This window comes from Uranotaenia lowii, chromosome 3 (assembly GCF_029784155.1).
Source record: "Uranotaenia lowii strain MFRU-FL chromosome 3, ASM2978415v1, whole genome shotgun sequence".
NCBI lineage: Eukaryota > Metazoa > Arthropoda > Insecta > Diptera > Culicidae > Uranotaenia > Uranotaenia lowii.
In genome coordinates, this window is record NC_073693.1 from 326106968 (window position 1) to 326123938 (window position 16971).

The 16971-nt window shown below is 33.4% G+C and overlaps 1 protein-coding gene across 1 annotated transcript in view; it reads left to right on the forward strand.

Moving 5' to 3' along the window:
- The window catches only part of LOC129753810 (furin-like protease 1, isoforms 1/1-X/2), a 95269-nt gene that overhangs the window by 70982 nt on the left and 7316 nt on the right, over positions 1-16971 (forward strand). The window contains exon 9 of the mRNA XM_055749659.1: positions 8249-9349. Within this exon, the coding sequence (XP_055605634.1) occupies positions 8249-9349 (1101 nt within the window). The remainder of the gene's footprint in view (positions 1-8248; positions 9350-16971) is intronic.

Sequence of the window (16971 nt, forward strand, 5' to 3'; positions counted from 1 at the left end):
TCATTTTTGTCATTTTTGTCATTTTTGTCATTTTTGTCATTTTTGTCATTTTTGTCATTTTTGTCATTTTTGTCATTTTTGTCATTTTTGTCATTTTTGTCATTTTTGTCATTTTTGTCATTTTTGTCATTTTTGTCATTTTTGTCATTTTTGTCATTTTTGTCATTTTTGTCATTTTTGTCATTTTTGTTATTTTTGTTATTTTTGTCATTTTTGTCATTTTTGTCATTTTTGTCATTTTTGTCATTTTTGTCATTTTTGTCATTTTTGTCATTTTTGTCATTTTTGTCATTTTTGTCATTTTTGTCATTTTTGTCATTTTTGTCATTTTTGTCATTTTTGTCATTTTTGTCATTTTTGTCATTTTTGTCATTTTTGTCATTTTTGTCATTTTTGTCATTTTTGTCACTTTTGTCGTTTTTGTCATTTTTGTCATTTTTGTCATTTTTGTCATTTTTGTCATTTTTGTCATTTTTGTCATTTTTGTCATTTTTGTCATTTTTGTCATTTTTGTCATTTTTGTCATTTTTGTCATTTTTGTCATTTTTGTCATTTTTGTCATTTTTGTCATTTTTGTCATTTTTGTCATTTTTGTCATTTTTGTCATTTTTGTCATTTTTGTCATTTTTGTCATTTTTGTCATTTTTGTCATTTTTGTCATTTTTGTCATTTTTGTCATTTTTGTCATTTTTGTCATTTTTGTCATTTTTGTCATTTTTGTCATTTTTGTCATTTTTGTCATTTTTGTCATTTTTGTCATTTTTGTCATTTTTGTCATTTTTGTCATTTTTGTCATTTTTGTCATTTTTGTCATTTTTGTCATTTTTGTCATTTTTGTCATTTTTGTCATTTTTGTCATTTTTGTCATTTTTGTCATTTTTGTCATTTTTGTCATTTTTGTCATTTTTGTCATTTTTGTCATTTTTGTCATTTTTGTCATTTTTGTCATTTTTGTCATTTTTGTCATTTTTGTCATTTTTGTCATTTTTGTCATTTTTGTCATTTTTGTCATTTTTGTCATTTTTGTCATTTTTGTCATTTTTGTCATTTTTGTCATTTTTGTCATTTTTGTCATTTTTGTCATTTTTGTCATTTTTGTCATTTTTGTCATTTTTGTCATTTTTGTCATTTTTGTCATTTTTGTCATTTTTGTCATTTTTGTCATTTTTGTCATTTTTGTCATTTTTGTCATTTTTGTCATTTTTGTCATTTTTGTCATTTTTGTCATTTTTGTCATTTTTGTCATTTTTGTCATTTTTGTCATTTTTGTCATTTTTGTCATTTTTGTCATTTTTGTCATTTTTGTCATTTTTGTCATTTTTGTCATTTTTGTCATTTTTGTCATTTTTGTCATTTTTGTCATTTTTGTCATTTTTGTCATTTTTGTCATTTTTGTCATTTTTGTCATTTTTGTCATTTTTGTCATTTTTGTCATTTTTGTCATTTTTGTCATTTTTGTCATTTTTGTCATTTTTGTCATTTTTGTCATTTTTGTCATTTTTGTCATTTTTGTCATTTTTGTCATTTTTGTCATTTTTGTCATTTTTGTCATTTTTGTCATTTTTGTCATTTTTGTCATTTTTGTCATTTTTGTCATTTTTGTCATTTTTGTCATTTTTGTCATTTATTGTCATTTTATGTAATTTTTGTTATTTTTGTCATTTTTAATTCTTCGATATTATTTTTTTTTTTTTGCAATTTCAATCTACTTTTCTCTGGAAGATCCATCATATATATAATTCTGAAAAGTTTAATGAGCAAATTATGTTTGATGTTAGATTTTACGTGCTTTGAGAAAATCGCTCTTTAAGACTTCTCCATGACCTTTTTAAAACAATGGTATATTGGTGAAACCTTCAACTCTTCTGTAGTTTCTGTAACATTGAACCAATTCTCCACCCTCCCACTAATAATCCCGACATCAAACGAACGGACCTGATTTACAAACAATTATATGCAAATTACGTCTCCTCGTGGATCGTTAACATCTGGAGGGTGCTCGCGAAAGTGAAATGTACGCCCCAATTGATCCGTTCCTCTAATTGATTTAGTAATTGGCATCTTGCCTGTAAGCGAGCGGCAGCATAATGAAGGGTCCTGGAATTTAAACCGTTCCCATTTCAGTTCCAGAAATCCCGACCGGAAATCGGTACCAAACGAAGTCATTTGGGACAATTTAGATAATGAAATGTAAAAATTTTGAAAACCAAACGTAGTGTTTAGAAATAATTTAAATCAAAGTTATAGAAACTGACTGTGGTTTAGGGGCAGAAAATTGCGATTCATCCTTAGAAAGTCATTAATCGGGACTCGATGATTCTGCCAAGTGGCCTCTGTCATTGAAATCGATATCAAAATGCCTCGAAGAATCCGCGTCCTACTGTGCTCAATCTGCTACACGAGTTGGTTCCGAGGACCGATCAATGTTGTTTAATCAACATCCTTTACGATGTAATTTGCAAATTCAATCATTATCTATCTAACATAGGTTAATGAAAGCTTATGGTATCGATGTGAAATTAATTCCAAACAAATGTGTCTTACAGGTGTTTTGATCCAGTAGTTTGTGATAACCGGTTCGATTTTTTTGGAGCACTATTTATGGAAAATTCAGATTTTACGATTACCAATAAGAATGCTGAGTAATAAAAGTAAAAGTTTAAGAGTTTATTTTGAGTTTTGAAGCTTGGATTCTATTTTCAATATTATACCGAATAACCTAGGTTTATAGTATTCAAAAATGTTCAAACAAGGATTTTCGTCCTCAAATCTGATTTCGTGCTTAAATATTGTATTCAGATATCGAGCCTTTGTCTGCTATTACACCCCCATCCAAGGTTGCGAAATCTCATGAGATTTTCGATTTTTGAATTTCACTGTGATGTTAATAAATCTGATCGTTAGCATCACAAAAAAAATAACTGTCTTGAATGTTGACGTTTTCTCATCCTGCATGAAAGTCACAAACAGGAAAATTAATTTTGTGAGGCCAGAGATGCCAGATGTTTCCAACAGGCATCGGAGGAATATAATATAATATTTGCGCAGTCTCTTAAACAATAAAAGTTAGAACTTTAACAAGTGTTCCAGGTCAGAATAAACTGAATTTTCTTTATGGACCAAAACTCTCAATGAAAAAACACAATGACTTCATTTGTCGCCAGAATTTTTTTTCAAGTAACGCCTGGCATATCGGCTAGAGGTGCCAGATGTTCTGATAAAACAGTATTTCTCCTAATTGTCGAGAGACCGCCCTGATTTTTTTAAATTGTCTTGAATTGTCTTCTTCTTCTCGCCTTTTTTGTATAAATTAAGGCGTGTACAGTACCTTTATTTCGTCTTTATTTATGCAATTTAAGTAGAATAAGTGGTGCCCTGAAAAATCCAGTTTTTTTTCATCATGGTGTCCAGAATTTTTAAAAAAAAATCACCTGGCATCCCTGCAGAGGTGCCAGGTATCCTGATTTTTCAGGATTTGTTCTGATTTTCAAGAGACCCTCCTGATTTTTAATTTGTCCTGAATTGTCCTGATTTTTGAAAAATGGTCTTCATAAGATACTCAAAAAATATATTTTTTAAATTGAATCAACAATTAATTTATCAGGAAATCGAACAGACCTGTAATAAAATATTAAATGGTATTTTTTCCATATAAACTACAGGCCAGTCAAGATTCTGCTCGGCTCCTGATATAGCACCTTTGTTTCGCCTTTATTTATGCAATCTAAGCAGAATTAGTGGAGTCCTGAAAAATCCTGATTATTTTCATAGTGTCCCGACATAGTTTTGACAAAACCGCCTGGCATCCCTGATTGATGCTCACTACAGTGAGTATGGCGGTTTTTAAGTTTTTAAGTTCACCGGTCTCATTGGAAAAATTTGTAGGTGTTTCGAATTAAAATAAAAAACATACCATGGGATGGAATTGTTGAAAAATTGTATCGTTCATAAGCTCTCGGCATTTCAAAGATTATTTACTAAATGTACTTATAAGTACGGACCACCTGAACTCTTTCGAGTTGAATCTAAAAATTTATATTTGTTCATTTGCACACGGAAAAAAACATATTTCAGAGGAACTTTTCATAAAATCAAATTTTGATTTTATGTGTCTATCGAGAAAGTCATCTATAAACAGAATGAAAATGCATTTGGTTATTTGTAATCATTGAACCATTGTTAAATGAAAAAGTTTATGGAAAAAAAACAATTTCCTTAGAAAAATAAATTTTTCAATAAATCGTCCTTCTGAGAGGTTTGCCAAAACCAAACCGGATCTTGTTGAAATCTTGCCAAATGCTAAGCTATTTCATTTTGGTTTCGTTTTCATAATTATACCTTTAAATATTGAAGTTGAGCAAAAAATAACAAATTTGATATACTTACATACTAGAGTTTCGAGTTACTGAATATTGAGCAAATTTTGTAAAATTTTGATGGATGCTAGATGTTTTCAAAGCGAAATTTTTTCCACGAATAGTAGAAGAAACTTTTGAAAACAAATTATGATAATTATGTGAATGTGGTTCGGAGGTTTTTTAAAGTTTGATATGATCTGTTTTCCTGAGGCTTTCCAAACTCCTCAAAATTAAAGGTAGAATGTGCTCGAAGGCTCACAACGCTCAAACAACCGGGAAGACCCCTGCAAAAGCCAATAGTTTCAAATAACGAAAAACGGTAAAATCGGTAAAAATTGCCGAATCTGTGATGGACAGTACAGATGACACAAGATAACAAAATTTACATTTTCCGATGTGCAAAGACTTTAAGAGCTAATTCTAATTGATATGGGAGCTCTTGTTTTCCAGATAGCTCTTGAAAATAAGAAAAAAATCATAAAATTGATTTGTACACTTTTTTGGCAAACTGTAGAACATTTCAAAGATTTTGAAAACAAAGGTTTTAAGTCAATGAACAACTTTTCAGAAGACCGCGTATAATTTTGTCTTCTGAGAAAAAAGTTACAGTCGTTCTTTTTGTATTCAGCAAAAATACGGTAAATTAGACAAAATTCCAAAAAAGATTTAAACCAATTTGAATTTTTGATATTTTTAAGCATGAGTCAAATCGGGTCACAGTCTGTAACAAAGTAGTTGAATGAGTTAAAATTTTCAATATCAAATACTTAAAGACTTTCTTGATTGATGTTAGAAAGGGTGATTTGCCAATCGTTGCACAGCTAAGCACATGGTTTTGATTATTATACTGTATTTTAGTAATTTCAACCGAATTCACTCGATTGCACTCATACAGGATTGATCAGCAAGATCCAAAGTTTGAAGTGTTTGAAAAAAGTGAAATAAAAATTAAAAAAATCATTTAAAACAGCTGTCTGTGCACAGCCAAATTTTATGTCGTGTCTAATGTTGTCCGAATTTTTCCCATGGTTGCACATTTTAAAAACCTTCTTAAGGCTCAACCACCATGTGGACAAAAAGGCTGATAGTTGTTACGGAAGCTTATTATGAGAACTTTTAGTTGAAATGAAATCTATTTTGGAGACGGCCGCTTTTGAGGGGGTCTTCCATATAAACCTATGGAAAATCCCAGCAAAAAGAAAAAAGAAAAAAAACCTCTGCACAATGGGAAAATTCGGACCCAAAATTAAAAAAAGAACTTCAAAATAAATCTGATAAAAAAGTAGTCCCTCAAAGTCAAAGCAGTTCAAGTAATTTTGACACTTTTCAAACATTGCAAGTTGCCCGACTTTTTTAAACATTTAATAGATTTTTTTTCAATGCATTTAATAAAACTTCAAAAAACTTCAATTTTTATATTTGAAGTTAGATAAAATATATTTATGGAAATGTAGAGTGTCTTTGAATAAAGATTGAATTATTGAAAATCAACATTTTGAGTGGATTAAATATGAGAATTTTGAGTGGAAAACAGTTTATAAGAGCACAGAAATTACTAAAAATAATAGTTAAATGTAAATATCCACTTATTTCGCAAAAAAAACATGTCATATTAAAAGACAATCCGCGTTTTTATTTAAGTTGCATGTAATCGATGAACGTGTTCAATTTTGAATGGAGATTGGTATGCAAGAAAAAATTTCGGATATGAAACCATCCAGGAAACTCGAATGAGCTTGAAATTAAGTTTATCTTTGATCATATAATTGATTTAACCTATTTTTAAGCTTCATTTTTTTGCCAACATGAGAAGAAGCAAAGATTTTCCCAAAAAAATTATAACCATTTTAAAATAAAAAATCGGTAAAGTATTGAAAAGTATTGTCAAATTGCAAGCTTTGCTTGCTAGAGCTTTCAATAATTTCATGACATGTTTTTGCAAAGGTTATATAAATCAACAAATGGCTTTGCAAAGTAGTGAATTGCTATTTTTTACTTTCATCCTACGGTTAAACAGCTTTCAAATAAGCAATCGAAAACACTAAAATTTAATTTAATTGTTCATCACACGTTTCGTAAAAAGAAAACGATTCCAAAAATGTTTTGATACGAAAAATAATTGTTATCTGAGGCTTTACACTTTATTTGCCGTAGAAGGAATCTTAAGGTTTTGTTTAACAATTAACACAAAAATCACGCAAAAAAAACAAGAAAAAAACAAGAAAAATTAAAACTGTAGTTAGATGCATATTTATCAGCAGAAAATTTCGTTAAAAGCCTTATTTCATCAATAAACAGTCCAATAAACGTGATTCAGTATTATTATTGGGAAAAGTTGAAAAACAGCTGAAATATTGACAATTTAAGTCATTCTCTGCAACAATGGGTAAGGGGGCAGCGATTGGCTAATCACCTAGTTGTAATCTGATCTATTCCATGTTCCAAAAATTGTAGGTTTTAATTTTTTAAGCATATCTCTGAAACGAATAGCTATGCAAGATAGACTGAATTCGTGATTCAATAAAGGAATTCATAATCATTTTTCAGTCAATTTATTAGTTATCAAAGATCGATTTTTCTTGAAACAGATCAATTTTAAAATTTTTACACGTTATATCAAAAAATCTAGAGGTTAAAGATAAAATCTGACGACTGATTCGTATTCAGGACGCCACTATCTTCTAAAATAAGTAATTAAAATATAGCCATTTGTCAAGTTTTGTACAATATAGAGAACTTAAATTTTTTTAATTGAAATTGTAATCAATCCTTTATAGTGACGGTAGCCAATTTGTTGAATTACATTATATCAAATCAATCAGATTTCTCTGACTTGAATTTCGAATGAGTTTGATGAAAGTAGGTTTTTTTTCCAGTGAAGTTAAACTAGAACAACATTCATGGTAATTTCACAAATAGCTTTGCGGGCCACAAAAAGACAGTCGCGGGACATGGATAAAAGCGATACTTATCAGCATTCTAGTGAACGATCTTCAGTGAAATACACACGGATACACCTGGGATGTTTTACTGAAACCATAAGTTTTGGATGATTGTGTAGCTTTTTCAATATAACTTTTGGATATTTTATAAATTGTCCAACATCATTAGAATAATTTGACAAGTCTGTTATTGTATAAATATTAAAAATAAATATTCGGCCTATTCGGCAGAATAGGTACTTAACTCAAATATTCGGTGAGCCAAATATTCGGCTTAACGCTTTTTCGGCGGTATAAGGTGCCGAATATTCGGCCGGTCGAATATTTGATATATCTCTTGTTTTTATAGACCTTAGAATAATTAAAGACCTTCACACTTTAAACAAACTTTATAAGCTAGATGTTAAAACGGGAAAAATCAATCTTTTTCTTAATTTTGTGGGGAGAGTCGCATATCTGATCGATTTTATTTTAATTCACTTGCCTTGAATTTTAGTTGCAAGGCATTCAAATTGGCACTATTCACAACTTGGAAAAGGCACTCTGGACCTGATTTCCTCGTTCGATTTCCTAATTACTTACAGCCCCGAAAACCCAAATCAACGCCATCCAACAAGCTCTGACCATCTCTGACCGATCCCTCGAAATTCACTCTGCGAACGCTACACAATGTACCTTCGATAAAGCACAACGGACTAGTTTAATCACCCATAATTCATCAATAGCCGCGTCGATTCACGCCTAGTTAGCGCCATTTTCAGCTTGATTTAATCTATAAACCCCCCATGCATTGATGAGGGACTTGATTTGGAATTTCTCTCTATTTTAACTTTTGCATTCCCATTGTTGTACTCTCGTGCATGCTGCCTCGGTGCCGGATAAATGATAATAATGGACTAACTCCCTACTAACGCCAACCAATTGACTAAATTCGCGAACGCGTCCTAGGTTACTCGCTAATTCGCGGTTGGTCTCTGATTTTGTACGGGACCAGCATTCCGCCGGATCCGAATGACCCCCCGAATGTGCCGCGAATTTTCTCCACCCCAGCCGTGCCTCTGCCGCCGATTATTCCCTACAATGGCTATTCGAAAAACTATTATTCGATCGCGAAACCGAACCGGAAACAGCAGCAGCAATTGCAGTATTCAACTTTCACGCCCAGCAGCGGTGGTCAGTATGGGGGATTGACTACCGTTTATCAGCAACAGGCTACGCCCCCGCGGAAAAATAATAAAAACAAAAACAAGGGTGGGAAGAATTCCCCAAAAACTACGACGGCGAGGCCAGCGACGACGTTGAACTTTTTGAACTCCTACGGAAATGGGAAAAAGTATGAATACAATACCGGGAATAGGAAAAATCAAACACCTAAACCGAAACCAAGTTCATCGGGTTCAAATTTGGGTAAAAATATTTACGAAAAACAAGTCGCCATTAAGGCTCCCAAACAGGTCAAACCGGATCCAAATTACCAAGCCCCTTCAAGACCCTTTTCCCGGAAACCTTCGTCAAGTACTGTGCCCACGAACGCTCCCACGACTACAGTCGCCAACAACACCGGAACCAGTGGATCGTCCAGTTACACCTCATCGTCAACCGGAACCACCCCCTTAACAACGACCTCCCCCTTCCTGAACGAACGACTCTCCACGACCAACGCCCGAATCCCTAAGCTCTTCCAGCAGTACGAAAAAATCCAACAGTTCTATCCGGAACTCAAACCTTATTCCTCTATCCGGGACGATCTCGAACTCAGACCCATCAAACCGGTCATCGGAACCGGAAGCGGAACCAGTCAACTACAGCAGCAACAATCAATCACCGGAATCACAAACGGTTCGACCGGAAGTTCCGGTTCAACTGGGGCCAGTGGGAAGCCTTCGAGGGCTAATACCAAGATCTTCTTTCCGGATACGGACATCATCGATGCCATTGGGCCGAGGAAGATTTCTTCCTCGCTTCAGCCGATCCAATCGTTCTATGGGCGAACGCAGAATTCGCAGTTTGTGTCCAGCAGCAGTGCCACCGGGCCGAAAAGTGGCAAAGGTTAATGATTTTTTGCTGTTAACACAATTCTTTGTGGCCATTTTTTCAATGGAATTCTAGTGAAAAGATATTTTTTTCTTTCGGATTGATTACGTTTTGATAAATTTTGTAGCTTAATTGTTTTTTTTTTGTAGTACCGTTTTTATTAAGTCTTTTGCATGCAAAAATCAATCAATTATTTTAATTCTTTGGGAGTAACCTCAGTTCGTTACATTGAATCAACAGCGGAAGTTTTGGTGAGATGTGCTTCAAAGAAAAGGGCACAGAACTTCATGGCACATGCTTGGAAATGTTTGAGAATGAGATATTCTATAGAAATAAAACAACAAGCAAAACCTAAGATAAAAGTAGTGGGATATGCAGAAGAAGATAAATTTGTTGATGGAAAGTTTGTCGAATTATTAAAAAAAAAGAACAGTTTGAACGACTCTGTAATACAGGTTGTTCATATTGCAAAAAATAAGCAATAGAAGCATAATCCGATGATTGCTACTGTTGAAGTTGATTCGGAAACTTTTAGTGCTTTGATAAAACGCGGTAAAGTAACATTGGTTGGGAACGTTGCGTTGTTATAAGTGATGGAATTAAGGTCAAAAAGCTGAATTTTGATAAGTGCGGCGAAGGTCACGATACAAAAGTATTCAGTGCACAATTTGTAAAGTGTATAAATTGTTAATAGCACAATGAAGTTAGATTTGCAGAAGCAAGTTGATATTTGCCACCCTGCATGGAGTTATGATTGCGAAACATATAATAGAAAAGCCTCTAAGGGGAAAATGTACATCGATTACGGTAAATAGCAATCAAAATCAGATATTTTATATTTAAATGTTTGCGGCTTGTTAAGTAGCTTCGAGAAAATTTGCGTAGTGGCCCAAGAATTAAAGCCTAAAATATTAGTATGGGAGAGTGGGGAATCATGGGCCACTTTTTTTCGTTGTTCCATAACTTCTTTATTATAAAAGATAAAATGAAAATAAAAAATGGCATGATTTTCTACATTTTCAAGGTATCATAAGATATATTTTTTTTAAATTTTTAATAAGTTATTTTCCCCAAATTCTGACTGTTAGAAAAAAAGCAATATTTTTTTGATTTTGAAAAATGGTGGGGAATCGTGGGCCACCAAATCCAAATTGACCAAATAACATGCAAAGTTTTTGAGTTGACCCAAAAGTGTGATTTCTTAATTCATTTCGTTATTTTAAAGCAATTTCAGATGATGAAATAAAAAAGAGAGCTGTGTATGATCGCATAGAATCCAAAACCTGGCTCGCGAACGTTTTGGCAACATTTCTTATATAGGATGGACAAAATATTTTTTATAACTCTTCATTTGGCATAAGAAAACTTTACAGATAGGTAAAACGTATTTTAAGTTCGGAATGTGTATAAAAACATAAAAATATAGGTGATTCAAGATGTTTGGCCCACGATTCCCCACAAGCTATGATTTGCAAATTGGTTGCGTTTGTGTGACTTATTGATGTTTCATCAAAAATTCCTTTTCCACGTGAAAAATCATGACAAAACTAAGATCATAAGCGTATGAGCATATTTTTGTTATGCACTTTAGGATCCCCATCGATGAAATTAGCGGGTGTTTTTTTAATTATGTAAGTAAATTTTTCTAACATTTTATAGATTGATAAATAAAAGAAGCAAATGATGCGTATTTCAGTCAACAACATATAGGAATATATGCTCATGCAAAGCGACGACGATGACAGTTGGTTTAAGATTTTTATCTCAACACACATCTGAGATATTAAAAGTGGCCCACGTTTCCCCATGGCCCACGATACCCCACTCTCCCCTACTAGTTGAAACCCACTTAATGAAGGATTTGAATTCAAATACTTTGGACATAATTGGTTACACCATGATTCACTGCCTTTCGCATTCAAGACATACTGGGGGAGTATCAATGTACATACGAAAGATTTTTTTAAATCGATATTTTATTAAATGCAGGTATTGAAATGAACTGGATTCTGGTAGCCCAGCTCAATGATGGAAAATGCAAATCGTCGTTGGAGGAATTTATCATTCTCCGAGTGCAAGCAATGCTCGGTTTTAGATATTCTGGAAAATAGTTGGCTGAGTCAAACTGTTGTAAACGAAATTGATAATATCTTATGTGGTGATTATAACATTAATTTCAACAAAGAAGCAGAGTGCAGGGATCTGAAACGTGTCATGGAGGCATATGGTTTTCGACAAATTGTTATGGAAGACACTCGCATCTCGGTATCCAGCAGTTCTAGAATAGATTTGGTGTTCACAAATGTAGAGAGAGCTGACGCGAATATCGTTCCTGATTTTCGGGTGTCAGATCATGAGAAAATAAATATTGAAGTTGGATTTGGTACTCATGATGGTCTACGTAAGATCCATCAGATTGTGAATGATTGGAGTCAGTATAACAACTTTGTTTTTCGACAGCTTCTTGAAGCAGTTTTGCCAACATTAGAATGCGCTGACTTTAATGAGTTTGTAAGGTGTATCGATGTTTTATTGAAAGATAGTGTTAATACACTTGTTCGTAAAAAAAGGTACTGAACGTGGTACTAAATGGTACTTCAGAAGCCTGATTGAAATCAAAAGACGTAGGCCCAAACTTTACAAATAATTTTAAAGAACAAAATGTTCAAGTAGTTGGCATAAGTACAAAGTTGTGAGAAACGAATATTCGCGAAAAATAAAAGAAGCTAAAAGCCAATCTATCCAAGATGAGCTGAAGAGAAACAAATCTGATGGAAAACAATTGTGGAAACCGACAAAAAGGTTGATGAAGTCAAACAGATTCGGTCTCATTCAACGGAGTTGAAATCAAAGACGAAAAAGAAATAGCAGAGAAGTTCTATGACTTCTTTATTGATAGCGACATGGAAATTCATAAAAGCATCCCGGAAAGCTTCAATGGCTACGTGGATCATAGTATGTACAACTAACAGTGGAGAATTTCACACATTCGAAACAATAAGTAGTCAAGATTTTGACGAAATAGTAAACGATATGAAACCCACAGATGGTATCGAAAATGTCTCCCTAAAAATTTTGAAGGATTCGTTACTGGTACTAGATTAGCCAACCCGTTGAGAAATGTTATAAACACAGTCTACAGTTAGGAATAATACCTAAAACGTGGAAGTGTTCTACTGTAGTTCCCATTGAAAAACAGAAAAATGCACAAGAGGCGACGTTTTATCGTCCTAACTATAAACATGTTAGAAATTCAAGAAAAGGTTCTAGAATTAGCAGTAAAACAGCAATTCTTACGCTTTATTGAGTGTGAAGACATATTGATTACTGAACAGTCTGGATTCAGGAAGCAGCATTCAACTGAAACTGCAGTTAACTTGATACTTGAAAATTGGAAGATTAATACTGAAAACTGAAACTACATATTGGCTGTGTTTCTAGACTTCAAGAGAGCATTCGAAACTATTTATCGGTTATTGCTGTTAGAAGTTTTGGTGAAAATTGGCATCAATGATACGGTTCTAAGCTGGTTCAAAAATTATTTGGAGAATAAAATGCAACGAACAAAATATGGTTAATCTTACTCGCGATACGGAGAAAATAACCAAGGAGTTCCCCAAGGAAGTGTGTTGGGTCCCTTGTTATTTATAATGTACATCAATGACATGAAAATGTGCTTAAATCACGGCCGTCTCAAGCTATTTGCAGAAGATTCCGTCTCCTGTTGGAGTGGAAATGACTTAGAACTCTTATAAACAGCAAATGCTGATTTGAAAAATATTGCAGATTTTTTGAAATAAAGAAAATTATTTAAATGATACGATGTAATCGATACACACCAGGTACATTGATGCTCGACATTCTTCAATGGTTGTCAGTGAATTGCGTATTAGACTGAGTCGATTTGGGGTCATTTTTGAATTTCTCAAACCCTGGGGTCTAAAAAGCATCGTCTTGGTCCAAAACTCATCCATGATTTTTTGTAGAATTTTTAAGTAACGTTTAGATGAGTAAATTTTAACTTTGTATGGGAAAATTGAATATTTTGTACTGAAAAATCAATATCATTTTTGTTTCTTCTGTGGAACCGAGCCAGCTGACAGTTTGTGTGCCAATTTATAAATTTCCTCAAGTAAATTTTCCGCTGAACAGCTTTGTCGAAGACCGCAACTTCGTATCTTATTAGACAAAAAAGCTATTAGCTGTTTAAGAGAGGTATGTCTTCATATTGATAAACAATAAATTCAATTGGCATCCCTGCAGGGTGCTTGGCGAGGTATTGCATGACTACTTTTCCTGCAATACTTCGCAAGGCTCCAGAAGTGATGTCAATTGAATGAATTGTTTATCAATGGGAAAAGACATACCTCTCTTAAACAGCTAATAACTTTTTTGCCCAATAAGATAAGAAGTTATGGTCTTCGAAAAAGCTGTTCAGCGGAAAATTTCCTTTAAGAATTTAATAAATTGGCACACAAACTGTCAGCTGGCTCGGTTCCACAGAAGAAACAAAAATGATGTTGATTTTTCAGTACAAAATATTCAATTTTTCCATACAAACCTAAAAGTTCGAATTTACTCATGTAAACGTTACTTAAAAATTCTACACAAAATCATGGATGAGTTTTTTACCAAAATGTCTGCAGTACGGCAACGATAAACATAGCTACAATACGAGAAGAGCCCATGATTTCAGATTACCGAATACGAGAAAGGAAATGACAAAACGATCAGTTTTCTACCACGGTCTAAAATTGTTTTACAACCTGCCGCAAAGTATCAAAGACAGTTCAAACACTTATAGGAAACTGGCAATACAAGACGTTAAACAGACAATTTGAAATAATGACTAATCCTAAAAAGTATCATATGCTAGTGATTAAGATCTGGCGAAATACCAGGTGTAAAATTGTACGGTGATGGACATACGCGACAAACAAGTCGAACAGAATTAGATAAAATAATGCAAACAAAATTATCTATAGGATAAACTGTCCCTCCCACTTCTAAAGAAGCGCATGGGGTGGAGGAAGGACCCAATTGGGCCTTTGGGACCATCACAAAAAAAAATAATATTTATAAATTTTAGTCACATTTTCGTTACTATTTCAATGTAAATATACACAGAAAAAAATTTTGACTATTACGTGTCACTGAAAACTGCAACCCTTTAAAATAAATCACCTATAATTAACAAAACCTGTAATTTTAAATTGTTTTCCTTGAAAGTTAACGAAGATTAATTTATTATTACAGCAAATGTCCTGTAAAAAAGGTGTACACTAAAAATTAAATGTCACGTAATCATGTTTCGACCTGTAAAATTACGGTAAATGTCCTGCTCCTTTTTGTTACAGGACATTTGCGTAATTTTACAGGAAATAATTTTTGAATTTTTGAATTTTGAAAACCGACCATATACATTTTGTGGCTTGATTCATAAAACTGACCTGAGCGAAATTTCAGCTAAATTGGACTTGATTTCGGAATGCCCGGAAGCGCTCAAAGCTTAGAATTTTTGGCTCTTAAAAATCACTAACGAGAGGACCCAAGAATATTAGAAAAATCAAAATGTTAATTTTGATGCCAAATGACCTTAAATGCATAACACGTAGAGATCTGATGTGATCTCGAAAAAATATGGACAAAATCGACTTTCTGGAAAAAAACGACCGGTTTTCTGAAAAACGGCTAAATCAATGTTGGAGGATTATAGTAACTAGCAATAGTTAACAGCTCTATGAAATAGTGGATTTTCGATAACCTCTCATGAAACGTCAAATAAAAGAGAACCACTAGAAACAGTGAACAGAAACCTCAAATGAAAGGGCTTGTTGCGAGGATTACTAAAATCAATGTTGAAGGGTTCTAGTAACAGGTGGAAGTTGTCAGCAGTAGTACATGCGGAACGGAAAATTTTCAAAAATCTCGGGCGAAACTTCAATTGGAAGGGCCTGTTGCGAGGCGCATGTAATCATCCCAAGTAATCATAAGCACTAAAAACTAGCACCAATTCTGCCCTAACGTCAGCTATAGAGCTTGATTCCGAGCATCACATTAGCTCTGTGAGCCAGTTTTGGCGAAATTAACTGCTGATATAACCCTATAAAAGCACTGTATTATTATTGGTTTATGCTATAGCGTTGGCGGGCAAAATGCTGCTAAAAAGCATTAAAGTAAGCTTGTGTGATGCCAATTTAATGCTTAGAAAAATTGGATTTGTTATTCTGTTTAGAGTTCTGTTGCTTTTCAAAAGCATTGTGAAAAGCTGATAAAATGTTAGTTGCATTTTGAATTCTAATATAATGCATAAGGTTGCCAGATTGCCCAGTTTTAGCCGAGTTTGCCCGGATATTTAATACAAACTTTGAGAACAGTCCGGCCTGGCCCTGTTGCCCGGATTTCATTGAAAAATGCCTGGATTTGGCCCGGCTCACTTTATTCACTTTATTTGATATTAAACAAAAAAAAACAACGAACACCTCCGAAACGAATTTTTTTTAGCAAGTTTTAAAAAAATAATTATGAAAGGTTTTTGGAAGCCTAAAATACGGTTCAAAATCTTTCGATGAGTTTTAATGAAAAAAAAATTTTTTTCAATGTTTTTCTTGATTTTTGTTGTGAAATTTCGGAGTTTTGACAAAATTTGTCCGGACATTGCCCGGATTTTGCCAGATTTATATATAAAAATTGCTCAGTTTGTCCGGCCCGGATACGTGCTGAAAAAAATTTTGGCAACCTTAATGATGCAGCATAGCACTCGAAGGGCTGTTATAATGCAAAATTGCACTTCATGTGCTGATATAGTGTAATTTAGCACTTGAATGCTGGTATAAAGCTATAAAAATACAAAGCTTTAGTGCTTATGGTTACTTGAAATAAGCACTAAAGCTTTGCATTTAAACAGCATTATGCCAGCATTTAAGTGCTATTATATATAGCATGCTTTTATGCTTTTCAGCACTATGTAAGGACTACAGTGGCATTATGCCAAAACACATTAGCATTGATCGATACTGAATTAATGCAATTTTGGGCACCGGTTGCTAAAAATCGATTTTAATAGGACTTTTTTTTATAGATTCTATGCGAACTTGTTAGGTTCATAAGCAGAGTCATTGTCCGTAATATGCATAAGTGAAATATCAACAAGAAGCAAATTTAGTATCATGGCAGTAAAATTAAGCCAAAGGAAAATCCAAAAAAATATTTCCGCATGATCGTGCTTCATTTGAACGCGTTTGGCATTTTCCTAGCATTTTAGCCGCCGCCAACACTGTAGCACCAACCAACGCTAATACAGTGCTTTCATAGGGTTATATCAGTTTCTGCACTAAAGAAATAGTTAATTTCGCCAAACCTGACTGACAAGCTTTATAGCTAATGCAATCAAGACACAGTTTAGAAGTTGTCTTTCGATATTTGGATTCATTCAAGTCGACATTATAGAAGCTTTAAAATAATTTATTTCAATGTTTTCATAAAAATACATACAAGGAACTAATCAGGATTTCCACCCTAAAAATAACGTTTTAATGATTTTACTCAGCTATTGAGAATAGATTTGAACCGATTTTTTGTGTCAATTATGATAGTCTTGGCTATTTAAAAAAAACTTCAAAAAGACATTTCCTTTT